The sequence below is a fragment of the Aplidium turbinatum genome, chromosome 3, assembly GCF_918807975.1.
Source record: "Aplidium turbinatum chromosome 3, kaAplTurb1.1, whole genome shotgun sequence".
Taxonomy (NCBI): Eukaryota; Metazoa; Chordata; class Ascidiacea; order Aplousobranchia; family Polyclinidae; genus Aplidium; species Aplidium turbinatum.
This window is the reverse complement of record NC_137474.1, coordinates 1,706,625-1,734,305: the sequence shown is the minus strand read 5'-3', so window position 1 is coordinate 1,734,305 and position 27,681 is coordinate 1,706,625. Positions and strand designations below refer to the sequence as shown.

The 27,681-nt window shown below is 40.9% G+C and overlaps 2 protein-coding genes across 3 annotated transcripts in view; one reads left to right on the top strand and one right to left on the bottom strand.

The window, feature by feature from the left end:
* The first annotated feature begins 3,501 nt into the window (after positions 1-3,501).
* Positions 3,502-15,643, top strand: LOC145767029 (twinfilin-1-like). The gene is made up of 9 exons (XM_082578760.1): positions 3,502-3,637; positions 6,205-6,285; positions 7,056-7,225; positions 7,705-7,800; positions 8,074-8,178; positions 10,470-10,595; positions 11,015-11,165; positions 11,682-11,803; positions 13,933-15,643. Exons 1-9 carry the CDS (start codon positions 3,613-3,615, stop codon positions 14,089-14,091), a joined length of 1,035 nt encoding a protein of 344 aa, XP_082434886.1. The 5' UTR covers positions 3,502-3,612; the 3' UTR covers positions 14,092-15,643.
* Positions 15,644-15,837: 194 nt separating this feature from the next.
* LOC145767635 (uncharacterized) overlaps positions 15,838-27,681 on the bottom strand; it is a 47,623-nt gene continuing 35,779 nt past the window's right edge. The window contains exons 22-38 of one of the 2 annotated variants that reach the window (XM_082579488.1): positions 27,230-27,371; positions 26,727-26,868; positions 25,973-26,095; positions 25,698-25,814; positions 25,493-25,624; positions 25,205-25,330; positions 24,459-24,566; positions 24,013-24,111; positions 23,588-23,659; positions 22,915-23,030; positions 21,181-22,623; positions 20,741-20,854; positions 19,953-20,082; positions 18,272-18,401; positions 17,935-18,068; positions 16,438-17,545; positions 15,838-16,202 (exon numbers count right to left, since the gene is read on the bottom strand). In XM_082579488.1, coding sequence (XP_082435614.1) covers positions 16,077-16,202; positions 16,438-17,545; positions 17,935-18,068; positions 18,272-18,401; positions 19,953-20,082; positions 20,741-20,854; positions 21,181-22,623; positions 22,915-23,030; positions 23,588-23,659; positions 24,013-24,111; positions 24,459-24,566; positions 25,205-25,330; positions 25,493-25,624; positions 25,698-25,814; positions 25,973-26,095; positions 26,727-26,868; positions 27,230-27,371 — 4,362 coding nt within the window. In that variant the 3' untranslated portion in view covers positions 15,838-16,076. The remainder of the gene's footprint in view (positions 16,203-16,437; positions 17,546-17,934; positions 18,069-18,271; positions 18,402-19,952; positions 20,083-20,740; positions 20,855-21,180; positions 22,624-22,914; positions 23,031-23,587; positions 23,660-24,012; positions 24,112-24,458; positions 24,567-25,204; positions 25,331-25,492; positions 25,625-25,697; positions 25,815-25,972; positions 26,096-26,726; positions 26,869-27,229; positions 27,372-27,681) is intronic. The other variant, XM_082579490.1, reaches the window with a different exon arrangement.

Here is a 27,681-nt window from a genome sequence, read left to right as displayed (position 1 = left end):
AACACAGGCCCAAAAAACACCACATATCTCCTTAGAAAAGAGTTAAACTTGACCAAGTTTAACTATTTATCCGAAGAATACTTCTAAAGATACCAGCATTTAATCAAGAACATATCTCTGTCGTTTCTGCTTCGATTTTTACAATTGAACCATTGCTGGAAAGCACAAGCTATCGTCTACCCAAATAAAGCTAAGCCAGACCCTAAAAGTTAAAAACATTTCCTAGGTAAAAAGTTGAACTTGACCGAGTTTAACCATTTATACGAAAAATACCTTTAAAGATACCAGCATTTAATAAACGCTAATTTAAAGAACATATCTCTGTCTATTTACAAGCAAAAGTTGAGGTTGATAGCTTTTTCACAAAGCGAGCAACCGGGCAAGCGGACGCTTGCATGCTTTTTATCATCATGGTTGACTGATTTCACCCCACTTTTCCACTATGTTTTGGTCGATACCTTCTCCGTGACATCATCGCCTTTTTAACCAGGGCGGGAGCTTGTAAACCAGCTCCTACATTTCTTACTAAAATTTGTTGATTTATAATGGAACCGGAATGCCTCATAATCATCATTAGGGTATCATTGGGGGATATTTTCCGATTGGATGTTCCATTACAACCACGCACACGTTTTTTTAGACTTTAAATTAAAGTTGTCCATCATTTCCTACTTTTAACATGTTTATGTGGTAGGCTACCCAAGTGAATCAGATAGAATCAAAACAAGTTTTTTTGAAAAAATAAAGCTAAAAAGTTTACCATTTTTTTGGTTAGGTCTACTATAGCAAGTGGCCAATTCATTTCCAGGTAAAATGGACTAAACTTCAGCTTACTTGTGCAAGTACGTAGGACTTGAAATGCTTTTGAATTTGAGAGATATTTGATCTCAAAGAAGACTGCTGTCTAGCAGGGACCAACCGCCCACCAGAAAATCAGAGACACTGAAAAAATGTATAAACCACAGCGTTGCCAGATGCTGGAAGCTGCTTGGCACCAAAAAGTAACTAAAATTTCACCAGATTGCATTCAATTTCACCAGATATTTAAAACACCCTAAATAAAGCAATTTCGCCTAAAAATACAAATAGTTTTTGAGACATAAGACTAAAATGAAACGAATATGCAAAACGTATGTTTTGTCACACATTGCATACACGGATTATAACTGTAGCAGTCATAATTATCAGTATAAACATCAAAAGTTCTTAACCAAAAAAGTTGTTGTTTTTACTTTAAAAGCGGAAATTTTTACTGCCAGGGTTAAAATGCACTCCAAGATGCAATAACATCCCGATGAAAAAAATTGAAAGACTTTTGGATATCCATTAAAATGAAACAAGTGGCCACTGTATGCATGTGTATTGTGTAGCGGCCGTAGCCTATGTAAGGTCACTGATGTTGATCTACGAAATCGGAGTGTCTTGGAAGCTAACTTTGTTCAGCCCCCATCTTATGGAGATGCCTCAACGTGGTGTAGAGGTGAACCCAGGCTGAAAAATAGGCTCATTCCTAGCAACTCCTGGGGCTAATAGACACACGTAAAAGTCCCCAACGGCAATCTCTTTTTGGCGGAAGAGGGTAGTGTCTGACGGGCGTCAATGAACAGAGCACCCGGCAACCCGTTGCAACCGGTTCCCCTGAATCTGCACGTTCCGATCTTATTGGACCGCAGTGGACATGGATCTGGCCAAGAGTGTGTGCGTAGGCAGCGTAGCCCTCGCGTAGTCACGACCACCTTAAACAACCACACAAGCGAATGACCTTTGTCTCAATTTGGACCAGGACCGAACAAAGCCCAATGGCGATGATATTACCGGTAACGGGGGCAGGCTTGGTAAAGCTGGAAACCTCCAGCTCGGTCTCACACATTGGCGGCGGATCTATGATGATCGTCTCCCACTCTCCATACAATGTGGCTTTTGCCCACGTTTTTTCCATCATAAACTGGGCCTCCAAAGCCACATAGGCCTACGACATCACCATCCAAAACCAAGTTCAATTTGAAGACAAAACCAATGCTCGGACACGAGCTGGAGCCGACGAACGACGACGATGTAAGGTCACTGATGTTGATAAACTTCTAGTTTTGGGGCAAAAAACAACCTCCTTCACAAATTTTAAATATAAAACTTGCCTTTTTGGACAGTTTTTTAGCAAAAAGAATTCTCCAAAAAGAATCGTCTCGCCACTGCCTGCAACCATGCCAGTAGCAAAAGCTACACGTTTGCTGGTAGGCTATCAGTGCTGCTGTCAGATTCAAAAGATTGATTGAAGAGCGGAATTTGTCACTCTGAACTTGCAACACACTGCCATCACGCATACGCAAACCTTTTGCAAAACATTTTCTGCACGAGCAGAGATTTTTTGCTAAAAAGTTTAAAAATTTTTGGAAAAACTTGAGTGGGGTATCTGCTTGACTCGAAGACCCATGGCCTCTTCGCATATTCCCGTTGCTGGGAATTCCTTTTTTATTGCTGTATTTATTGTACTATATTTACCTACAACGAAATAAATCAATCAATGGGGAATATTTCACCAGATTTCACCAAAACGTTGTTTGGTTCCAAGGTCAAAAAGCGTGGTACCAAAGACCACTAAATTTCACCAGAATTTTTTTATTTGGTATCCTATTTCCCCATCTGGCAACGCTGATAAACCAATGTTGCCAGTCGTACTGATGGTGACAGAAACAACGTTTCGAAAAAAAGGAAAATAAAGGTCGCCAAAAATTAGACTTCTCTTCAATAATTGTTATTTTTATGAGAATGCTCCGCTCATACATTTAATCAATATATTTTGTTTTATTTTTATGGATTTATTTTTATGGGAGTGGTGGCAGACTAGATGACCGTTTATGGTCTTTTGCTTTACCATCCTGATTGCGCCAGAATCTAACCGACAACATTGTTTTTACTTTTCATTTACTCTGCTTGTTTGTTTATATGTGGCACTAATAAAACAAATTAAGTTGACTTGATTTTCACATCGGATGTAAATAAAAATGATTAAATTTTAAATTTAATTTAATGAATAAATTAAATGGCCGAGTGGTTAGCGCGTTGCGCTCGCAGTCGAGAGCCTGCATGTTCGACTCCAGCCACCCGCACTTGCTGTTGTTTCTCTGGGCAAGAAACTTTACGATAATTGCCTCTACCCAGTGATCGATTTCGAGTAATGGGTAGTACCAAATTTAAGTCATAAGTAGAGTAGACAACCGGAAAAGACATTGCCGTCGGCTGCAGCGTGGGTCAGGTGTACGTCGGAAGGCGTACACCGATGCATAGCGCTCAAGTCCGCTTTCCCGCAATGCAGGATAAAGATAAACAAACAAACAAAAAAAAAAAAACAAATTTCAATTAAATGGTTGCGCCAGCAATGAAAAATAAATTTAAATTGATTTATGTTTTTATTTTTCATACGCCATCAGCTACCGTATCATAGCCAAACTTCATCTATAACTGTTTTAGCTCTGCAAATTTTCCTACCTTCTTCCCTGTTGAAAATCCGCACCCTGGGGGTTTATTTTTATATTTTTTAAATTTAGATTATTATTTTACTTGTGGTATTTCAGCTGCACTTTTTTTGTTAACTCAACATAGTGTCGTTGAAAGATGTCTCACCAAACAGGAATTAAGTGTGAGTTGAGTATGTTTTATGTTGTTTGCTTGAATTGTGTTACAGTAATTGAGGAAAAACTGGTCGTATTTCTTGTATACGTAAGTTTATATAGCGTTTGCACATCGATAAATGATAAACAAAAAACGCAATGTCGGAGATTTTGAACAGAGCTGTTAAGAAATGATAAAACGATGTTGTACCAAAATTGCCGGCAGCAATTGCCGAGTGGTTAGCGCGTTGGGTTCGCAGTCGAGAGCCTGCTTGTTCGACTCCAGCCACCCGCACTTGCTGTTGTTTCTCTGGGCAAGAAACTTTACGATAATTGCCTCTACCCAGTGATCGATTTCGAGTAATGGGTAGTACCAAATTTAAGTCATAAGTAGAGTAGACAACCGGAAAACAGACATTGCCGTCTGCTGCAGCGTGGGTCAGGTGTACGTCGGAAGGCGTACACCGATGCATAGCGCTCAAGTCCGCTTTCCCGCAATGCAGGATAAACATAAACAAACAAACAATACCATGTTGTACCGTACCATATCAACAACGGGTGCAACCTAGTTCGTACCTTGAACCATTCGTACAGTCAGTGCGTACCCTGAAAAGATCGAGAGAAAAAATTAAAAAAAGCCGAAGTCGCTGATCGCAGTTTAATAACACAACGCCGAAGTCGCTGATCGGAGTTTCCCCAAACAATTTGAAACAAACTGGAGGGTTAGGGTTAGCGGAAGCGGCAGAAAAATGTTTGCGGAAACTGCGATCAGCGAGGGTTAGGGTTAGAGCATAGATTACTCTATGGTTAGAGTTAGAGTAAGCCATGGATCACGGAATTAGATTTTTAATTCTTTTAATTAGATTTTTAATTTTCATTAATTTCTAATTCCGTGATCCATGGGTAAGCGGAAACTGCGTTTAACGGAAACTGCGATCAGCGAGGGTTAGGGTTAGAGCATAGATTAGTCTATGGTTAGGGTAAAGGTTAGCAGAAACTGCGATCAGCGAGGGTTAGAGCATAGATTACTGTTTGGTTAAATTGTTGATTAGTTTCATAACTCAAATTATTCTTTCCAGGGTGGCAACTGACTATTTGACCATATGGTCATTTCGTTGTCTCCCCATCAATAACAAAACCTAAACATTGTATGTATTATTGTTTTATGTCACTTTTGTGTTTTGTTTTTTGATAAATAAACGATTGATTGATTGATTACTCTATGGTTAGAATTAGGGTAAGGGTTAGCAGAAACTGCGGAAAAATGTTTGCGGAAACTGCGATCAGCGAAGGTTAGGGTTAGACTAGAGCATAGATTACTCCATGGTTAGGGTTAGCGGAAACTGCGGAAAAATGTTTGCGGAAACTGCGATCAGCGGACTTCGGCTTTGAGCTAATTTTTCTCACGATCTTTTTAGGGGGAAATTTTAAAATGATTGTGGAAACTGCGATCAGCGACTTTGGCTTTTTTAATTTTTTCTCTCGATCTTTTCAAGGTACGAACTGAGGGTACGAACTGTTCATGGTACGAACTAGGTTGCATCCATCAACAACAGGTGTAGGCCTATATGAGTTCCCAAGAAAAAGTGTAGTGTAGTTCCCAAGAAAAAGTGTAAAAAGTGTAAGAGTGTAAGTATAAAAGTGTAAGTAAAAGTGTAGAAAAAGTGTAGTGGGTTCCCAAGAAAAAGTGTAGGTGCAGATGACAATGAAAAAACTTGCAAGCATGCACCATTTCTGTGGCTGGTTGCATGAACTGGAAGGGTGCAACCTAATTCCTACCGTCAGTTCGTAGGCTATCTTGAAAAGATCAAGAGAAAAAATTAAAGAAAGCCGAAGTCGCTGATCGCAGTTTCCGCAAACATTTTAAAAGGTATAGGGTTAGGGTTGATCGCAGTTTCCGCAAACATTTTAAAATTTCCGGTAACGATCCTAAGAGAAAGAGTTTGTCGAAGTCGCTGATCGCAGTTTCCGCAAACATTTTAAAAGGGTTAGGGTTGATCGGAGTTTCCGAAAACATTTTAAAATTTCCGGTAATGATCTTAAGAGTTTTTGTTGGTTTGCGGAAACTCCGATCAGCGACTTCGGCTTTTTTTAATTTTTTCTCTCGATCTTTTCAAGGTACTAATTGTTCATGGTACGAATTAGGTTGCATTCAACTGGAACCATCCAATGTTTGATCAGATGGTTTATTAAAAAGACCAAAAGATTTGGAGCTGGTATACAAGTCCCCCCCTTGGTAACTCATGACAAAGAGGAGTTGGCCAAAACATGTGGATTGAAGTGTGTGAACAGTAAAGCAAAGGTAAAGTAGTTTCACCCTATATGTTTGGTCGAGTCCTGTCTTTGTCATGAGTTACCAGGGGGGGGGGGGACTTGTATAGGCTACCAGCTCCAAAGATTTGATTACTGTTTACATCAACGACTACAAGGGTGTATGATGTAACATCAGTTCTGAAGGGTGTGTAAAAGGTGAAAGGTTGAAAAGCAGTGTCACTACAGTTCACACTTGGATAAAATGAACTGGTTTTTAGTACCACAGTATGATGGACAAAGCTATAGAATTTTGATCTTATAACAACACTATAAATATTTCCAGGTGGTGATGAATTAAAAGATATATTTCGAGATTGTACCACAACAGGCGACATACGATGTGTTAAAGTTTCTATTAAAGAAGGTATGAAAATCTTTTTATTACAACATTTCACAGCTTATGTTGTTTGTACTTTTATCATATTTGGTATATATCCATTCAATTGTGTTTAGTACTAGTAATTTAGCTTCAGTACAAGTGTTATAAAAGGTTTGGTGTGATGCTGGGTTGGGTCAATCTTGGTCTGGCAGCTCATCTGTAGTCACATCTAGTATGGAAGTTCCATGGCCTTGCTTGCCGCACAGATTCCACAGTGCTTGCAAGTCTTCACATGACCCAGGTCATCACAAAAAAAATTCAGGCAAACTGGTGATGTTTTTAAACTGTCCATAGACTGCACTACCCGGTGATTTCGACCCAGTTTACCAATGCAAAATACATTTAAAACCTTTCTAAAAGATAAGGTTCAAGTGTGAAAATTCCAAACGAAAATTACTAGTATCAGTGTTCACTGTTCACATTAAATGTGACTTTGAAGCAAGTACAGTTGTGTATTTAATTTATGTTTAGCAATGTTTATGTGATGTAGTTTATTCTCATCATGTCCAGTCTTGTTACCATTGCGTTTCGGTGCTTTAGATAAGCGTTAGACACACAAGCTCATTTCTTTGCATTAACTCTTTTTTTCATGAACATTCAATTATGGTTTTCTGTGCACATGATATCATGGTGTTTCATGTTTTGACTTATGTTGTTGCTACTACTGAGATGTATTACTATTGTTGACTGATATATAAACACAACAGTTGCATATAAAAACCATGCACTAACTTTTTGCCACTTTTTCTTTGTAGAAACATTAGTTTCTTCGACGTGTATCAACAAAACCTCAGATTCCTGGCAAGATGAATATGATGATGTCGTGCTGAAGTTACTTATGGACAAGCAACCAGCCTATTTGATTTATCAATTGGCTTCGAAGAACAGTTGGCTTCTCATAACATACTCTCCTGATAATGCACCTGTGAGTTGATTTTTTCATATTAAACTTCATACGGTGTATTTATTATTTTTAATAAGAACCTCTTTTTATTTGATGGTGGTAAAGTTGTGCTCCAAGGTTTACATTAAAGCCTCAAAATAATTGGCTTGATTGTTCATCATATTAATATGTCAATGTTAGAAGCTGTATATATGATATAGAACTGCGTTCTGTTGTGGATTACTTGTTGTTGTTGATGTAAACTTGTACTGTAAATAACCATAAATGGTTTTTTAATAAAAACTACTTTGAAAATGACCAGCTATTTGCATTGCTGTATTTCATCAGCTCATGATTCCTTGTAAAAAACGGTTGCTTGCAAAGCATGTCTAATATTGTTGTTATCTTCACTTCACAGTGTAGATACTAACGGCCTGTTTTAGCCGGATGCTGTGAGTTCACTGTGGTTCACAACACAATTTCCTAGTCATGTGCTATGACGAATGGTGCTATGTTTGTAGGTTCGTCAAAAAATGTTGTATGCTGCTACTCGGGCAACATTGAAAACGGAGTTTGGAGGTGGATTTATTCAAGATGACATGTTTGGCAACACTAAAGTGAGAATACATACTTAAGGCTTAAAGTTTGATCTTTGTTGTCTTGGTACAGTTGTGTGTCTGAAGAAAGTGTTGCCATATGCCAATTCAATTTTATGGACATTCATGTTGGAAAGAATTGCCTTGGGAATGCTTTATGAACAATATTTGGCATTTAATTGGTTTGCAAGCAGACACTGGGAACTTATTCAAAATAGTTCATGTTTTGCATAATTTTTTATGCATGATAGTTTTAAAATATCAATTTTTTGAAACATAACAACCTGATGGCAGGCGGACCTTTCATACAAAGGATACATGCAGTATCTGACCCACAAGAATGCTCCCCCACCGCTGACTAATACTGAGGAGGAAAAGAAGTTAATTGAGGAAAGCGAGGTGAGTAGATCATTGGCGATGATTCCAGGAGGAGGATGTAGTAGATCAGTGTTTCTCAACTTTTTTAGCCCAACGTCCCCTTTATAAACTGGCGAAATTTTACTGCCCCCCAACAAAAACGATTAATTACAAAAAGCAAATATATATTTGCGAGCATGAAAACAGTATACTGGTAGTAGTGGTTACGTCATAATGGAACTCACCAGATTTTGTGATATACTGAAAAATTACTGAATTTAAATTTTAAATAGATAGCGTTTGTAAACAAAACGGTTGGTCAATCAAATACGACGATGGTGTAAAAGAAATTGCTTGGTTATCATACGAGCATGTATATAGAGTAGATTATCCAGTCAATGATGTGACAAAATCGTTACGCTGGTCGGTAGATGTGTTAAACCAGAATGCCCCCTAATAAGCATATCGCCCCCCTGCAAAATCAAAACGCCCACCCACCGCCCCCGTTGAGAACCACTGATATAGATAGTACCTAGTGAGGATCTTTTCCAGCACTGGTTGCTACGTTCATCTGATGAAATTGAAAGTAAAATTAACAACAAACAAGATGGTTTATTGCTTCACTGACGTTTTGCGCACCATGACAATGCGCATCCTCAGAGCGAATAACATACAAAATAAAATTTCACCAGGTTATATACTGCAGTGCGATTAAAGGCAAGAAAAAACTAAAACACGCAATATTTTAAAAATTGGCCAATGATGTGTGAGCGGTTACTTTCCACGTTAAATTACGTAAAAACTTCCAACAATAGACATAAAAATTCGACCAAACGTCAGGTCAAACAAAGCAACAGCAAAACTTATAACAGTTTCACCACCATTCCATACATACAGGGAGTTTCTGAGTCGATAAGACGAGCATTGAATCGCGCCGGAGTTAAAGTCGCTATGAAACCATTTCGAACCATCGGCAATATTTTATCACTACCAAAAGACCCCACCCCTTTTGACAATAAATGTGGTGTTGTTTATGAAATTCCGTGTAATGATTGTGACGCATTTTATATTGGCCAAACTGAACGTAGTATAAATTCCCGGGTCAAAGAACATCGCAGAGCTGTCAAAAATATGGAACATAAAAAGTCAGCCCTTTGTTCACACATGTTAGAAGAGGATCACAAAATTAACTGGTCAAACAAAAATTTTGAAAAATGAAAGTAATTATTATCAACGCACCACCGCAGAAAGTTGCTTCATCAACATCACTTCCAAACATTGCAATGTACTCAACCAGAACGACGGAAACTTTTTACCAAAACCTTATAAATCATTATTGTCTCGACGTGCAGGCTTCAAGCCTAATTAAACACAGTTGGAAACGTTATTGCAATCTAATTTTGTCTCGAATTTCTAGTGGTCTTCAGTGCTTCGAACTTATGTTTATTGTTGGAAGTTTTTACGTAATTTAACGTCGAAAGTGGGGCCTGGCTCCTTCATCAGAATGCGAGTGTGGTGCCACGGAACAGACCGCAGACCATGTCATCCACCACTGCCTAACCCACCGGCCTCCACAAAGTGCGCATGGTCTGAGAATCCTGGACGACGAGACTGCTGAGTGGCTGAAGATTTCCTGCCCTCCAATCTAGCCTGAAAAGATCGCTCATACGCCATCATCATCAACGTCGAAAGTAACCGCACATCATTAGCCAACCTTTAAAACATTGTGTTCTATTTCTCTTGCCTTCAATCGCACTTTTTCTGTTGGTCGTCACCGCTTCGAATTTTTATGTCTATTGTTGGAAGTTTTTACGTAATTTAACGTGGAAAGTAACCGCTCACACATCATTGGCCAATTTTTAAAATGTTGCGTGTTTTATTTTTTTTCTTGCCTTCAATCGCACTGCAGTATATAACCTGGTGAAATTTTATTTTGTATGTTTTTCGCTCTGAGGATGCGCATTGTCATGGTGCGCAAAACGTCAGTGAAGTAATAAAACATCTTGTTTGTTGTTAATTTTACTTTCAATTTCATCAGATGAACGTAGCAACTAGTGCTAGAAACGATAATTGTCCTGATGAACACCCAAACTTTTTAGTATTTAGTGAGGATCTTGTTCAAGAAGCTGCCTCTTTGAACTTCACAAACTAAAACTCTTTTCTGTTGCTGCCAGCTCCCAGATTTATGCAAAAACCAAACATGAATTGCTGATTGAAGTAATATTTATCATTTATCCTTCTACCAGCATCTTTTCTGATACCTGTATTTCAAAACTATAACCACTCCATCATTGACGCTGTTGCTAATTTACAAATCTTAAATGTCATTCCAGAGTAAATCTGGCATCGGTACCTCTACACGTCACCAAACCGTGCAAGGTCTTGAATTCCCAATAACTGAAGACGCTAAACAAGCGTTGCAAGACTTCAAAGAAGGAAGTGTAAACCACGTTGAATTGGTAGGTGGACAAAGACTATAGTTGGAGTAGCCATTGCGCTTATTTCAACCTTGTATAATGCGTTGATGTGTATTGTGTGAAATATCAATATTTGAAATTATATTATGGCGTCATTTTTGCCATATCCAAGCTCGTGCCTAGTGATTGAGATTAAGACGAAATCCAAGAAAGTTAATCTTCGCGCCCATGTCATTGATCCTAGATATTCGGCTTGAATTAGTGACTTAATCAACTTATCATATAAAGAAAAATAATTACAGTTTAGTTTATTTACTTTGTTGGCGAATAAACAAAATTGTACAAACAGAAATGACGAATAATAACAAGGGTGGCAACGAAAGACCAATAGTGCAAAAGTCGGTTTTTGATCATTTTGTAAGATTTATCACTAATTGAGATGTAACTAGTTTCGCTTTTAGAGCATCAATCTCAAAGACGAGGAAATATACAAGTGTGCCTCAAGGACTATCTCTGCTTCAGATCTGGAAAGTTTAATATCCAAAGACAAAGCTGGGTATCATTTATTCAACTACACGCATAGGTTTGGCGGAGAGGATATCAGCAGCATTTGTAAGTGTTTTCAACAACGTAGTGTTGTAAATTTAAGGTCGTTTTAACTTATGATCCTTGCAAAAGTCACCCAAATGAAATCCTTAATTGCCCAGTTAAGGACACACGGTTATGTTAGCGTGGAGGCAGAAAATCAAAACCCGATGAAAATATACTTCTATACATGATCACTTGTTTTATTGCTGTCCATGGTCACCTGCTGGAGTGGTTGCCGAAACCGCTAGGGTTAAAACTTCTAGAGAGGTTTTCTCACTCAGATGCCTAGTCTTGTGACCAATTAGCATTGTCAGCACAATTGTGCATACTTTCATCTACACTCGGAAGCACATTCTATTGGCATTTATCGACAAAATGTTTGAATTCGAGTCTTTATGTTTAATCTACGGTTTCATGTTATCGTAGCTCTGTAATTAAAAAGCTACCCGTGTGACTATTATGTGATGATTACATAACATTGTTAAGCTTAGGTTGAGTTTCAGTTTTGTTTCGATTTTAAAAGTGACAAAATCGTTACAGTTTTCATTTACTCGATGCCCGGCCACTCTGTCCCCATCAAAGCAAGGATGCTGTACTCCTCATGCAAGGCTCCTCTTCTCAGCACCATAGAAGATGTGTACAAGATAGTTCTGGATAGGAAGGTTGGTTTATTCTCTTGAATGTTTGTCGAATTGTGAGCATTCCATCTAAAGAATCTGCGGCTCCTTTCAGTGACGTAACTATAATTTTTTTTTTAAAGGGGCAGAAGAAACTATTGGGGGAACATCATTCAACATGAATTACAATGGTATTAACACATTGTCATAATATTGAAATATTTTGGGGAGGGGGCGATTGCCCTCCCAAGCCTTTCCCCCCGTGGCTACGTTTCTGGTTTCTTATGCTGTCCATTCGTCGAATTTTTTACCAATATGTTCATCGAATTGTGAGCATTCGATTGTCGGCTGCATAGCCGATTGGTGAGAGTCCTGGTACGACGTTCAATACGGCGCTGGTTTGACACCGCTCAAGAGCATGTGGCTGTGTCTGGCAAAACACTTAGAGACATGCCGTTGATTATGAATGGTACGCTGCTGTAGAGAGAGAAGTGCTTACGGTCCTTCTTAGGGTTGTGGCTCACTAATCTGAGCATTCCATCGCAGAAGAATCTGTAGTTCCTTTATGTTGTCCATTTGTCAAATTCTTTTTCTAACAACTCTTGTTTCCGTGAAGTTTGGTTTGATAGTGACACGAACAAACCACGTCTTTTAGGCGCAGTCCTTCAGGTACATGCTAGGTAGGTCTTCTCAATGTAGTACGGGGCGTTAAGGTATTGGACTCACTAACCATGCGACAAAATGAGTCAACATTCAGACCGCAAAGTACAAGTGATAACATGTACCGAAGTGTTTGCGCCTAAATGTCGTAGACCAGTGAAGATCGGTGAGGGAAAGCAAGGAAAGCAGTGCTTACCTGAGCGAAAACTATGCAAAATATAATGACTGAATTCTAGGTTTAACTTCTTATTATTTTTATCAAGTCTATTTTAACTTGAAAATTACTGTGTTCGTGACTAGAATTACTCGTAACGCTTGTGAGTAGTCTAAGTCCTCACCAATCCGCATTTCTTGCCTATAAATGCCAATTAACGCAAACGCTTTTGTCAGAAACCATCACTGAAGCTCCAGGGAAATCAACTTTCAAAATTGCTTACCCTACATTGAAAAACGTCTTCGTTTTATCCAATCCTCAATCGTTTTGCAAAACGACACCAGCTGCTTAGCCAATCAGATGTGTTATCTGGTGTTATGGTTAAAGTTGCTTTCCCAGTGACGTCAATGCGTATCTCATAGCGGCTGCTTTTGGTTTCAGGCGAAAGGAATACAGCCTCTACGCATGAGTGATTTTCGGGCTTGTAACTATAGGCTACTGAGTACGCTGAAAATAAAGCTGGTTCTCTTACCAAAAAAAAACATAGATTCTACAATAAGACATGCAATTCCAAAGGGTACATTAACCAACCAGTACTGAAACAGCACAAGTGTTTTTTAAATTCTTTGGGTCAATAGACTGACATCACAAGTTCAGAGCAAACATACTTGTGTTCTTCAAGAATGGACTAGCTTAATTTATAGGCTAATTATTTGCTCTTTACTAGTGCACCAGTCCAATGCATGTCGTAAATGCTTACAGATGACATTGACAATAAGTTTTTGTGCTCAGTCTAAAAAAGCAGCCAACATTCTAGACTAGTCCCAGTTTGATTGATTGAATCTTTATCCTCGGACTGGGAAAGTCCGAAGATTTTGTTTTGGAAATGCTCTCAGAGCGCACCAAATTGGAAGTGTTTTTCAAAATTTTCTGGGGGAGGCCCCCCAGACCCCCCGCTGGAAGTGTTGCCTTCGCCCGACGGTTACGCCCCTCGTGCCTACTACCTTGCTGCAACATATTTCCAAGTTGCTTTCCCAATGGTTTAAGCCACCAAACGTCACTGTCGTAGACTAACAATGCGGCATTATCCCAACATCAATTGCTCTGATGTAACCCAATTATATGTGACGCCATGTGGAAATCGCACCTTCCCAAATTATTGTTGCTGAAATTGTTTACCTATTTTTGTAGAAGAAGCTGAAAATTTAAATGAGTTCAAAACTAGCTTGAAAACATTTGATTTTACTGAACATTGTGACTGACAATGTTATTTTATCACCATTATCATGTAAAGCGCCCAGGAACATGGTTTGCACTGTGGATGTGGCGCTATATAAATGTTGTTAATATTATTGCGCAGTTGGAGTGTGACAGCAGTGAGATTGTCAATGAGGCGTACATGCGCAACGAGATGCATCCCCCTGATGTTGATAAGCGACAAAACTTCAACAAGCCAAAAGCCCCCGGAAGGCGTGCTCCCACCCGCAAGCCGAAACTAGTGGGCAAAGACGTGGAGTAGCGCGAAACGTCACCCGTGACGTCATCGCGCGGCACAAAAAGCAATTGTTTTGTCATGGGCACGTCATAACAAATCTGTTTGTAACCATTTTTATTACACCATTGTGGTGTTCGCCCGTGTCGCGAACATGATCAGATCTTTAACTTAGCACTTAATGCCATGTCTTGCCTGCTGTTACTGCCGTTGTTATTTTGTTGTGAAGTAACTTGAATTATTACATGTGCATTTGTTTGACCAACCCTCGATAACTGTGTGTGTTTTAGCTAAGGTATACACTATTGCTCTGAGAAATTTTATTCATCAATTTGTGACATACGTACTTTCAGCACAGCTTCAACGATTCACCATATAAAGCGTTTCGTTTTTTTAACAGAAAAAGTGCAATGTTGTTGAATTAAATTTTGTCCTCTGCTGCTCTAACTCGTTAAACCAGTTCATTCAAACATCTGCTTTTTCATGCTGTCCTGGTGGACGATTATATGAGAATTGCACTGCCAGTAAAGTTGCTTTCTTACATCGTTTTAACTACACAGACAGCAAAATCCGTCATTTTTACACTGATTCAACGTCGAATCAGTGTAAAAATGACGGATTTCGCTGTCCGGGTACTGAGTGATGGAGATATAGATATATTACAATTTATAAAATGTCGTTTATGGTTTTGTTGGTTGCTTGATATTGGCCATTACATGACGTTTGTTGCTACAGAAATAACATTTTGCTTTCCTTTAGCTGCAATTGTTTCAAAGACAAGTCTAGTAGCCTATCACTCAAAAACATTTCAATCATCGATGTTCTGATGAGTATAAAACACTTAAAATTTTTGGTAGTGTTCTTATTGTACTTCCACTTCCACTTTCAGTACCGGTATGCAATATTTCAAGCTAGTTGGCAATCTAGCAGTAATTTTAGTAGTAGACGCTGGTTCAGCGTTTCTTTCCACTGTTACACTTGTACAGGCTTCTTCCATCAGCTCATTCTTACGATATAAATGGTATTCTGCAAGTATTTTTACAATTAACTGACGATGGGGTCAGGAGCGGTTTAAAAATCCTATGACCCCATCTCAAATCATTTCTTTGCCTTCCCCTGAAAGGTGGTTATGACACCCCCTCCTTCAGAGAGCGTCATATCATGCAGCGCTATATTTGATGAAATTTATTACATTGCTCATATTGTGTCATCTTCGCCTTCATGACACGTCACTCCACGGCAGAGATTATTTATCCCAGATTCCAAAGTTTTCAAGGTGATCACTGATCAACCTTGCATAGTTCAAAGCTCGCCCGTCCTTGCTGCTCAGATAGTAAATCAGGCGTTTTTACATTGATTCAACGTCTGCAGACGTTAAATTGTAAAAAAACAACTGATTTGCTATCTGGGTAGTATGTCATTGTGACGTCACTGTTGGTAAACCTGATTTGCGTCCAGCGTATTCGCTGTGTTACTTGATTGTGATCTTATTTATTCAAGAGGTGTCCGTGTATGATTATGACGTGTTTGTATCGCATCTTCCTTCACCTATCTTGCAAAATATCAAGACCAGCATTGACTCTCTCGTGGCAAATCGCTGTTAGAACATTACGTTCAGTGTCACAACGTCATCAGTGCGACGCCTGAATATCGTGTTTTCTTCCTCTCTCTCTATGATTTTTCTGACAACCCGGCTTTTGGGCGTTATGGTTGTACAGACCCTTTGTTACGTTGACAATCAGATCGGTCGATTTGTGCGGCAACAGACGGTCATAAGGCAGTGCGGTTTATTTCAGGCAGTCAACCTCACATAATACCAAGATCGTATGAGCTTGTTGTAAAGTCAGCAATTGTTGCATTGATTGAACGTTTCTTAAAGTCAAATTGAAAAAGCCAAGGTCAGAATTGCTCGCTCACAAAACACTGCTGTGATGACGCAAACCATTAAAAGAAAAACAGGGAAATGAGCCGACGGGGTGGCAGTGTTCACTGCTTGGTTGTAGATGAGGCTTTCATTTCTTTGTGTAGGTTTTCTTCTTTCGGTCATAAGTAAATACTTTCGCTCTTCTTCGTGACATGATAGGATATATGACGTCACCCGTTCTGGTTGACCGCCTTGTGATATCAGGTTCGCTGGCCTACAAAAGAAACATTCACAAGTTGATATGGTGATTATTCAAACAAGAAATTCAGTGGCTGTGCAGTGTGCAAATAAGCTGAAAGTATGGAAACCTCTTTTCGGGAGGAGGTTGCCCCACTACTTGGGCCTTGGTAGGGCACGCCTGCTAGCGGGACAAACGCCAGATTCCATTTATTAAAGATGGGACAAAGGGATGATGATATCACAACGTCATGGACTAAGAAACCACTTACCGTAACTCGTGTCATTGGCGAAGCGTCGCTTGTTGATTGAGAAGGAACGCGAATTAAATTAATTCCTTCGTTCGTCGGGGTCCATTTCTTCGTAACGTCATGGCTACGTAATCGGAAAAAAGAATGTTCAACTGAAGATTCGGCACCTTCCGCGGTTTCGTCGACCGTTTCCATTGTGAAACCTGCCGCGAATGACGTCACAACGTCCGTTGTGACGTCATCGCTCGTCGAACGTGTACGACGTCGACCAGACAATGTAGTCCCGCTTTGGCTAATGTCCGCTGAAGGTTTACGTGAGCTACGTTTTGACGTCGATTTTGTAACCGTTGACTGATTATCTTCCACTTCAGCGGTTTCACGACGTCGAGTTCTGGAACTTGTCTTGGTCACGGTTGGTGACTCGTCACGGTTTGGTTCTATGACGTTGCGTTTCTTCGATCCGGTCTGAGTAACAACAGGCTGTTCGTCATCAGTGGAGGCTTTGTGACGTCGGGAGCTAGTCCTGGTCACGGTTGATTGGTGATCCGTATCGGATGACGCACGGCTACGCAGCCGAGTCCTCGATCCAGTCTTTGTCACGGTTGGTTGATCTCCAGCGCTGTCATGCGACTCGCTTGCCCTCGCCCGCTTTCCAGGGGGAGTTTTCGTGTTGTCGTCATCGCTCGCTTTTATTGATGACGTCAATTGACCACCAGCTGCGTCATTGGACCTTGCGTTGTTTTTCTTGCGAGACGAAGTTCGGGTCACGGTTAGCTGACCATCGATTTCCGATGTTGTCCGAGGTTTTCGTCTCGATGGAGTTTTCGGAGCCTTCTCCTCAGCTGATGCGTGATCCGAAGAATCGCGAGCGGATGCTTTGGATTTTATTCTGGAGGAGAATCTTGTTGAAGCTGGAGGAATCGGATCCTCTTCAATCCGTGAGCGATTCCTTGCGCGAGAAGCCGTTCTCGTCGCGGTTGACTGATTTTCATCAACGGCACGTGACTCGTTCTTTGCGGGGGTTTCCATGACAACCGGCTTCCCATGGTCAGGTGGTTGCCTCAACGAGGACTTTTCGTAGTCGGATGGAGCCTCATCATCTGCATCCGCAGACTCGGAGCCGATGTTCCTGAAGAAAAGTTTATCATCAGCTGTTCACACAATCTTCGCCAAACAGAGATGATACTCAGTTATTCGGAACTGTAGAATATGATACAAATATAGGGATGTGAAGGCAAAGTCGCAGTAGGTACACATCCAGCCAGACTTCAATAGCGTAGCTGGAAGCAGAAGTTGTAACCTCCCTCCTCCACATGAAACGTCTAATTGACCGACGAATAAATATAATTAAATGTATGTTCCCAGACAAAGTGTCCCATCTTGTGACTATTACGGATCCCCTCCAACATAAATTGAACGAAATTTACTACGGTAGCAACACACAAGGCACACAAAGCCAAAAACCAATCAATATCATCTTTTTCAGAAGATTACGAAATCTCTGACGACCCCACTCACAGAGATGCAGAATCCTTGCTTCGTCTTCCACCGCGTCTGGAAGGCGTTCTCTTGACCGATTTTCTTAACGCGTTTGTGATGTCACTGTCTGATAAGTGATCGGTGACGTCATCTTCGGAAGAGGTTTCCTTGGCCTGAAAACGTTGACAGCTCAATAGAGTAATGCATTACAAAACGTGAAAAACTTTAAGAATTTGCAATGAAGAAACGAACAAGCGTTCTCATAAGCCCACAAATCTTTGGCTAAAAACTTAACATGGGGTTAAAAAAATCAATCATGAAAACATGAGGGTAAAAGTTTGGAGGTTAAGGTCACACTGCTACGCGCCATACTAACCTTTAACCTCCGACTGGATCTAGATGGAGTTACCAGTGGCTTCCGAGAGGGAGTCCTGGTTGACTTTCTGGCGGATTTAGGAAGAGGAGGTTTCGTTGAAAGATTGGGGTGAACTTGAGGGTCTGATTGTCTAATAAATCATAACAAAATTAAAATGAAATTGTGTAACAAAACAAACCATAAGCCTTCAGTCACAGACATAAGGTTCGAATGTGCATTTTAATGACAAATCTTTTGTAACAGACAACTTCACGTCTTGATACGAGCAGAGTTAAAGCGCAAAGACCAAGAATTTGTCCATTTCAATGCGACTGAACGTGATACAAGAAATTACAAAATATGTCAAAGCTTGGCTAGTTAACGAGACAGCAACCCAGCTTGGCTAGTAAACGAGACAGCAACCCAGCTTGGCTAGTTAACGAGACAGCAATCCAGCTTGGATAGTTAATGAGACAGCAACCCAGCTTGGCTAGTTAACGAGACAGCAACCCAGCTTGGCTAGTTAACGAGACAGCAATCCAGCTTGGATAGTTAATGAGACAGCAACCCAGCTTGGCTAGTTAACGAGACAGCAATCCAGCTTGGATAGTTAACGAGACAGCAACCCAGCTTGGCTAGTTAATGAGACAGCAATTCAGCTTGGATAGTTAATGAGACAGCAATCCAGCTTGGATAGTTAATGAGACAGCAACCCAGCTTGGCTAGTTAACGAGACAGCAATCCAGCTTGGATAGTTAATGAGACAGCAACCCAGCTTGGCTAATTAACGAGACAGCAATCCAGCTTGGATAGTTAACGAGATCAGCAACCCAGCTTGGCTAGTTAACGAGACAGCAACCCAGCTTGGCTAGTTAACGAGACAGCAACCCAGATTGGCTAGTTAACGAGACAGCAATCCAGCTTGGATAGTTAATGAGACAGCAACCCAGCTTGGCTAGTTAACGAGACAGCAACCCAGCTTGGCTAGTTAACGAGACAGCAATTCAGCTTGGATAGTTAATGAGACAGCAACCCAGCTTGGCTAGTTAACGAGACAGCAACCCAGCTTGGCTAGTTAACGAGACAGCAACCCAGCTAGGCTAGTTAACGAGACAGCAATCCAGCTTGGATAGTTAATGAGACAGCAACACAGCTTGGCTAGTTAACGAGACAGGAACCCAGCTTGGCTAGTTAACGAGACAGCAATCCAGCTTGGATAGTTAATGAGACAGCAACCCAGCTTGGCTAGTTAACGAGACAGCAATCCAGCTTGGATAGTTAACGAGACAGCAACCCAGCTTGGCTAGTTAACGAGACAGCAATCCAGCTTGGATAGTTAATGAGACAGCAACCCAGCTTGGCTAGTTAACGAGACAGCAATCCAGCTTGGATAGTTAATGAGACAGCAACCCAGCTTGGCTAGTTAACGAGACAGCAATCCAGCTTGGATAGTTAACGAGATCAGCAACCCAGCTTGGCTAGTTAACGAGACAGCAACCCAGCTTGGCTAGTTAACGAGACAGCAACCCAGATTGGCTAGTTAACGAGACAGCAATCCAGCTTGGCTAGTTAACGAGACAGCAATCCAGCTTGGATAGTTAATGAGACAGCAACCCAGCTTGGCTAGTTAATGAGACAGCAACCCAGCTTAGATAGTTGAGACAGCAACTAATTGAAATTTTTTATCATTGTGAAAATCCACCTGGGAACTTCTTCCGTTGTTGGGCTCTTCTCTGGTTTCCGTTTTCGTTGCGACCTCCTCAGAATGGCGGAAGGCGGAGAGAACACAAATTGTGGCGGAGGAATACAAGCCTTGACAGATGTTGATCGACCTGAAATCGCAAAAGTATTTTTAAAGTTCCAACGTCGTCAACCGACATTTGACGTTGGGTTAAAGTTTCTTCATGCGCGACAATTTCATTAAAAGTGTTTTGGAGTTTCCTAAAATATTCCAAAAGGAGTTATTCCTAATTGCACAAAAGTATTCCTAATGAGATTCTATAATTTATGTTCACATGAGCCTCTTATTTTAAATGCATGCAAGCTTTTTTTAAAGTAACGCCAAAACAAAAAAGACTATGATGCCGTTACAATCAATCAGCATAAAAAAATGGTGTACTACCAGGGTTGCGGGGTGGAATTTTTGTGGGCTGTGGAGTGGAATAATACCAGGCTTCAAATGCAATAAGAACCTTAGTGCAACTTTCTCTCTGTTTCATTTCATAGTTTGGGTCATGCTCTAAAAAGTCTACCAACTAACTAGTCATTATGTGTAAGGTCATAATAAAGTGTTTGTGTTTCTACAGCGCTGCATCCATCACAGATACGTCTTACTCTCAGCGTTTTACAAAGCAGAGAATGTCAGGGCAGGGTAGCAGATTATTGACATAAATTATAAAAAAAAAAGATCTTAAAGACAATGCTTAGTTCCAATTAATCACGCCATTGTTTCATGCGTCATAGAGAGGTGACTCGCGATTAGCGGCTTACCTCTTCTTCCACTTCGGGTCACTGGAGGAGACAAAACGAAAACGGGTTCGGATGAAATGACTTTGGAAGGAGTTTTAAACGTTTCTTTCACTTTCTTGCTAACTTCTTCGGTTCCTGTTGGATGATGAAGCAATATTTAAGAATTATCTTTGGACCAACTGATTGGATGGGGGGGTTTCAGGGGCTATTCTCCATAACCACAATATTTGAATAATTTCTTGTAACTAATCAGATTTAAAGTTAGAACTAAGCCAGAAGAAAATTATCGCAAAATTTTTTTGTTAATTTTCTGGTAGGGATGATTTTTAAGTGATCAAGTATTTTCCTAGCAAGATTACTGAAAGCCATGCATAGATCCTTGCATGGGAAAGATGGATCTACCGGCAGTGCAGTATTTTAGATCAAGGTTTCAAAATACTAAAACAAACCGAGAGACATACCTTCAGTGATTCGTTCTTGACTGTTCTCAGCAAAGGTTTTATCGTCAACCACGATTTGAAGCAAGGTCTCTGCTTGAGGTTGGACCGATGTTTCTTTATGGGAGACAATGCCAGCAGGATCGGTTTTAATTGTTGCGTCACAAAGGGTAGGTGAAGACGTCGGTTTCTCCGACTTTTCAGCATCTTCTGCATTAGTGCCTTCTTGTTTAGATGTAAATTTGGGAATAGTGTCTTTCTCGCTTAGGTTGACAGAAGAAGGTCGCTTTTCGAGCGAAAGTTCATTCCAGAATTCGGTTTCGCGAGCACCTTCAGAATCCTCTTCAGCAGTAACTTCTGTTGCTTCAGCACCAAGGTTTTCTTGATTTTCAACTTCTTTTGCAAAAGTAACATCCTCTTCGTCAGTTTTCTGCATAAAGAAAAGTGAAGGATCAAGAATACCTCCCGTAGATGGCAACTCCTCCTGACCTAAGTCATTTGAAGACGCATTTTCAACAATATTTTCAACATCAGCATCCGGAAATCCAGTTTCTTCTTCATGAAAAGCTTCCTTTCCAAGATAAGTTTCTTCCATAACTACCGGAACATTCGCGGCTGTTCCTGCGTTGCTATGGCTAGCATCGTCAACCAAATGGGTCTCAAATGAGAAAGGATCAACATCCACCTGGGATAGAAAACTAGCGGAAGGTAGTCGAGCATCTTCCACTCTGGTGACATCGATCTCAAAGCCAAGATTAGTTTCTTGCATGAGTCCTTGTTGGATGACTTCAACCGGCTCCTCCTGAGTAAGTATTGGAGGATCATCAGATGGGACTTCCTCATCTTGAAACGATTGATATGGAGTTTCATTGTTTCCTTTTTCCTCATTCTCAGGAGGAGTATCCCAACCGTAAGATTGAAGATAATCATGGAGATTGATTTCCTTTCGTTCTGGAGTTTTTTCTTCTTCCTTATCAGAAGAAATCTCTAAAACGTCTTCATCTCCCGAGATCTTCTCTTCTGCATCCACAAAGTCCGCTGATGACTCACTCAATCTCAATACAATCTCATCTCTGTTAACTACTTCCTCTTCAGATGCCCTATCCTCCAAATCCTCTTGCTCAAGATCAACCGCTTCCTCTTTCATGGGGATGACTTCGGTAGGTGCATTGATGACGTCAGGTGCATCGATGACCTCGTCAGAGGCATTGATTGCGTCATGTTGTTCTTCGATGACATCATCTTCTGAACGTACATCACCAGTGGAAACGATGAGGTCATTACCAACGGAGGCGGCATCACTACCAGCACATTCAACGACGTCATCACTATCTGCGACCGGAACGACGTCATCATCTGTAGCGGGACTGATGTCACTACTGACGTTGATATCTATATCCTGTCCATCACCTTCCACACTGGAAGATAAGACGGGATGATCTTCTGTGACGACCAACTCCTTATCACCTGCAAAACAGTACAATGAAGAGCTGAACGAAAGACAAAATGAAACGGACGTCGCGACACCAAATATCATCCACGATCAACTAAAGAACCTCAAGTTTATTGAACTACGAATTCTTTTGCGGTTGACAATGTGTCGACAACCCGTTTAAACACCAAAACCGTCTAAGTTGCGAACGCTATGGCAGACAACGCTACGTAAAGGCGACGATCACAGCAATCCTTCATCCGGGAAGGCATTATTGATTCTTCTGCTCAACACACCAAGATGAAAGCCATAAATAATTTGCTTACATTGCAACTGTTCCACGGAATCGACGTCATCAGTGACGTTGACATCGACATCTTCGTCTGTTGGTTGGCAGACGACGATGTTGTCGAGAGGGGGAAGTTGAAGCAAAGATGGCTCTCTGAAGAACCAAATGTGAAGGTGAGAGCAAAAAAAATTAATTGAGGTTTTTATATATCAATAGTAGGCTCACGATATTTTCAATTTAAAGTTTCACAGCATTGCAGAAGTGGCCATGGCCATTTTCAATCGTTACCATTCAACCCAATCATCATCACAGCCCATAACCTCGTTCCAACTAGCTCAAGTGACGTGTTTTTCTTATATTGCATCATAAACACTGACGTAGTAAGTTGTTTCACGTCAAGACGTAGTGTAACGCAACGTAAGGCGCACGCAAAGACCTTTGCAATCTACGCTTACTTACATGTAGAAAGCTATAGAGACGTAGATCAACAGTTGAGATGATGAGAGTGTAGGTCTGGGTGTCTTAGTGGACAAAACTAAAAGTTGCTCTCTTAGTAACAGCCTCTCACTGAAGATGAATAAGACGTGAAAACTCGGTTGAAACTGGAATAGTTGGTCTGACCAACTTTATTTATTCAAGTGGCGTTGCTTTTGTTGTATGGTGGTATATTTCACTTAAACATCTACATCATAGTAACTACATCCACTCACTCTTCATCATCGTTATCACCGCTCGTGTTCAGGCCGAAGAACCGTAGACGTTTAGGCGTGCATGGTGTTTGTCTGCAACAAAACACAACATCAAAAGTTAACATTGTCCATTTCGACACCTTTTAAAAGTATGAGGCTGCACTGGCAAGACACTTGATGTGTTTGAAGTTGGACACGAAGACTGGCTTCCCTGTCTCCTTGCCCGCTTCAAGCAATCCTTCAAGGTCCTGGAGTAAGCTTGAATTCAATTAAAAACTGTGATAAAACAATCTCAACATAATTATACACATTTCACTACACAACTAAGTGAATAAGCATTCCAACATAATTGTAACAAATTGGCAATGATCTACGTATGTTCGTATTGTGCTGTGCTTCTAAGATCAACAAATCTGAAGATTTAGATGCTAAGAGTTAACACTCACGATTCCGTGGCGGGCTTATTCAGGCTTTTACCGCCAATTCCTTTGAAATTTTTCAGCAATTCCTTCACTGGGGGAGTGTCCAAGGCAAATCGTGGATTTCTGACAAGAATAATTATTGTCACTGATCACATAAACAATCACATAGCTTTGTATTTTTCTTATAAGCATCTATTCTCCGTCACAGTCGGCAGTTCTATTGAGGTATAAAAAAACATGAATTTAAATTACAAATCTCAGAATAATAACAAAGCAGGTAACACTGTTCTGATTAACTTGTCCTCTTGTCCCTAAACCACAATCTCAATCTTAACAATCTCTGCTGCCTCACGCGCCTTCTCGACTTGCACACAATGCTCTGATTGTCACTACAACTTCATTGAGATAACAAACAATGCGCTGTAAACATGTCATATTCATCCGCGACAAACATTTTAACAACTTCCTACATGATAAATCGCGATCTGATGACGTGCTTGCCGGATGACGTCACGGCTGATGACTTCATCCAATCGGGTGTCTCACTTTCGGAACCGGACGAATCCAACGCGAGATCGCTGAATCGAAAAGTTATTTTAGTGTTTGGTCGTTTCACTAACAGCGTTCACTAGATGTGAACTTTCTCACTGACACTAAATACTCGTACTGCCTCAATATCGCAATATTTTTCTTTTTACATTCAAGAAAAATTACCGTCTTGTTCAGCGGTCTCACGGAAACCTAGCAGGCTGCAACAAAAACTATTGAAAACTTTTCAAACTTCCACCCATAGCTCACTATAAACTGTCTCAACATCAAACTGACGCATAATCATCAAATATTTGATGATTGGGTGATGATTTCCATACAAGCATGAACCCTCCAATACATCAGGACTCTGATGGGGATGTTTACTTCCTTTCAAATAATGAAAACGTGACCAAATACATTGCTGTATCTGCGTGTGCCAACTGCGTGTACACTCAAGCAAAGCAACCAGCAACCTCTCCATTTTTGCATAGATTCAACGTCTGCAGACGTACAATCGACAAAAAAGGAACGGACTCTGCTTTAGAATCCCCTCTACTCCGGAGCAGAAACAAGCTCCCAAGAAGCACAACAACCCAGAGACAGGAAACGTTTGCAGACGTAGAATCAATGTGAAAAACGGTTGATTTGCTGTCTGGAAACGCCTCCACCAACGCAAAGTACATACTTGAACGGCTTCCGCTCCTCACCAACGTCCTTGTCAAGCGAGGCTAAACTGCCACCTTCTGGTAACGATGGATTCAGGTTACTTTCTTGGCTTTGAGATATGCAGGGAAGCGAAGGGGATTTCCCTCTGTGGAGAATGCAGGGGTTAGTTTCTTGGCTGTGGTAATCAGTTTACATGTTTCCAATTACGCATCTTTCTACGTACGTGATTAAAAAATAGCTCTATGATTGTTACAAAGGTCTTTGTTCAGTCATCATCTCTAAGTTATGTTTTCACAATCCGACTTACTTGAACAGTTTTACTTTCAAGATTGATTGTGGGGTCATAAGGTCAAAGTTTTGCTCGCCGCCCTTTGGAGTTCGAGGTTTACGATTGATTGGGGGAGTTTGCAACAAAACAGAGGCGGTTTGCATCAAGGAACTGAAAAGAAAAAAAGTTTAGTCAAAAAACAAAATGGCAACACTGGAATAAGGATGTCATCACAAACACGAACCGTTGCTTTTCTCTTGATTCCAAAGTGTTGGGAATGAAGAGTGGGGAGGCTACTTGGGAATTGGACATCAGGCTCGGGGAGTCGTGGCTGCCTCCCAACGATGCTCTGTGGGATAACCTGGATCATAATCACACAAATCATTAATTATTATCGAACAATAAAAACATCTTAGCTGAGTGGATACGCTGAGCTGACGATCGATAGGAGCGGGTTCAAATTCCACCCTGCCGCATCTTCATGCATTCATGATGTACGAGCGCTGATGTACCACTTACCTTGTAAAAGACCTTCGGGAATATTTGTACGCACTTTCCGAAGCCCGGATGTCGTCTGCGAATAAGCGTCGGCTTCTCGTGTGGTTTGTTTGCGTTGAATCGGGGGAAGAAAACTGTCTCGGCCTGAAAGGAAGATGATATTATTGCCGAGATGAAAGCCTGCTCCAATCCCACCAAAAAGTTTGTGACAGTCTTTTGCGCCGTGTCCGGGCTGATGACTAGAGATTTAAAATTTGCACCAAGTAAGCGGGAAACAGGAAAGTCAACTTTCTTCACCGCTTCAAGGTTCGAACACCGATCGCTTGACTGACATCACATTGAAATGAGAGAAGTGAATCAACTTCTCAGCACCATGTCATGAGTGCCCTGGTACGGCAAGAGGACGCTGGTTCGAAACCGCTCATAAGCATGCGGTTGTATCTTTGGCAGGACACTTAATGACTGATAGTGGACACGAAGATTGGCTTCCTTGCCGTTTTGTCCACTTGATTTAAATCTTCGACCACCTGGCGCAAAGCGTCAATAAATCGGCTACTTCAAGCTCTTATCTTTTAGACAGGAACTGCGTCAGCGATTAGATGCTTTGACATTCACAAGCGTGTGTAGAAGACAAGCTTTCAAGTTGGATGCTTCATACCTAGCCTGCAAATCAGTCCTTTTTTCATTGATTCAACGTCTGCAAACATTGTGCTTACAGAACGTTGAATCAATGTAAAAAAGATAATTTGCGGAAGGGTAGGCTTACTGTACCAACCTTTGCCTAAATGGAGTCATCGGCAAAGATGTTTCCACATCTTTAGGTTTGTTCAGCGTCATAGATAGAAGAGCGGCATGCGACAATGGAGCGCTCTTCTTGCGCGAGTTCAGCACCGCTGACAATGGACGGGAGTGGAGAACTGAAAAGTAAAAGCCGAATGTGACTAAGTTACTGAAAAGAATTCTGTTTTGTCACAGCGATTCTAGTGTCTCTTAACCTCCGTTCTGGCTTCTCGATGTTAGGAGAATTGTAGATCATACATTTCAATCGGATCCATGTATTGCAAGATACAACCAAACGATTGTAGAGCTTCAGCCGCCGCAAAGGCAGCTTCATCAGTATTCTTACTGAAATACAAACTTAAACTAACTTGGAAAAGTTTCAGGCTCCAACATAGTCAGTAGACATCAATAGAGAAATGTCGGAGCAAAACTTTGCAAACAAAAGCTTTAGACTGCAGCATTCCCACCAAAATTTAGTGTTTGATCTAATGTACTTACCTTCTTTCCTTATATGGGCGTTCTGTTCGAAGACCTTTTGATTAGTGAGAGCGAGATCTCTCTGTGTCTCGGGCAAGACGTTGATGTATCCTTGGATGATATGGCTCAAGGTGGCGTGACGTCGCATTTCAGCGTCGTCTGTCTGTGACGACGGAGGTTAAGCTGACAGAGTTGCCGTGTAAGATTATTAAACGCAAATAGGCTGCGCATGTTTATCTCTATCAAGGACACATCAAACTGCACTTCTTATGAACACCTGTTTACCAAGCTTATTACACGTTTACAATATTAGTATACGATTATCCGGTGGGCAAATAACCGAACTTGTATGCACCCCCGCAGACTTGAATCAATGCTAAAAACGGTTAATTTGCCGTCTGGGCACAGGTACCAAAAGCCACACCACCACATGTGGTGCTGAAAAGTTACACTTTTTCACTGTGCTTTTGCAC

Excerpts from the sequence above, each read along its gene's own strand:
- LOC145767029 (XM_082578760.1), top strand. The coding sequence starts at position 3,613 with ATGTCTCACCAAACAGGAATTAAGT. Across the intron at positions 7,226-7,704 it reads ACTCTCCTGATAATGCACCT|GTTCGTCAAAAAATGTTGTA; the intron begins GTGAGTTGATTT and ends CTATGTTTGTAG. Across the intron at positions 11,166-11,681 it reads AGAGGATATCAGCAGCATTT|TTTTCATTTACTCGATGCCC; the intron begins GTAAGTGTTTTC and ends AAATCGTTACAG.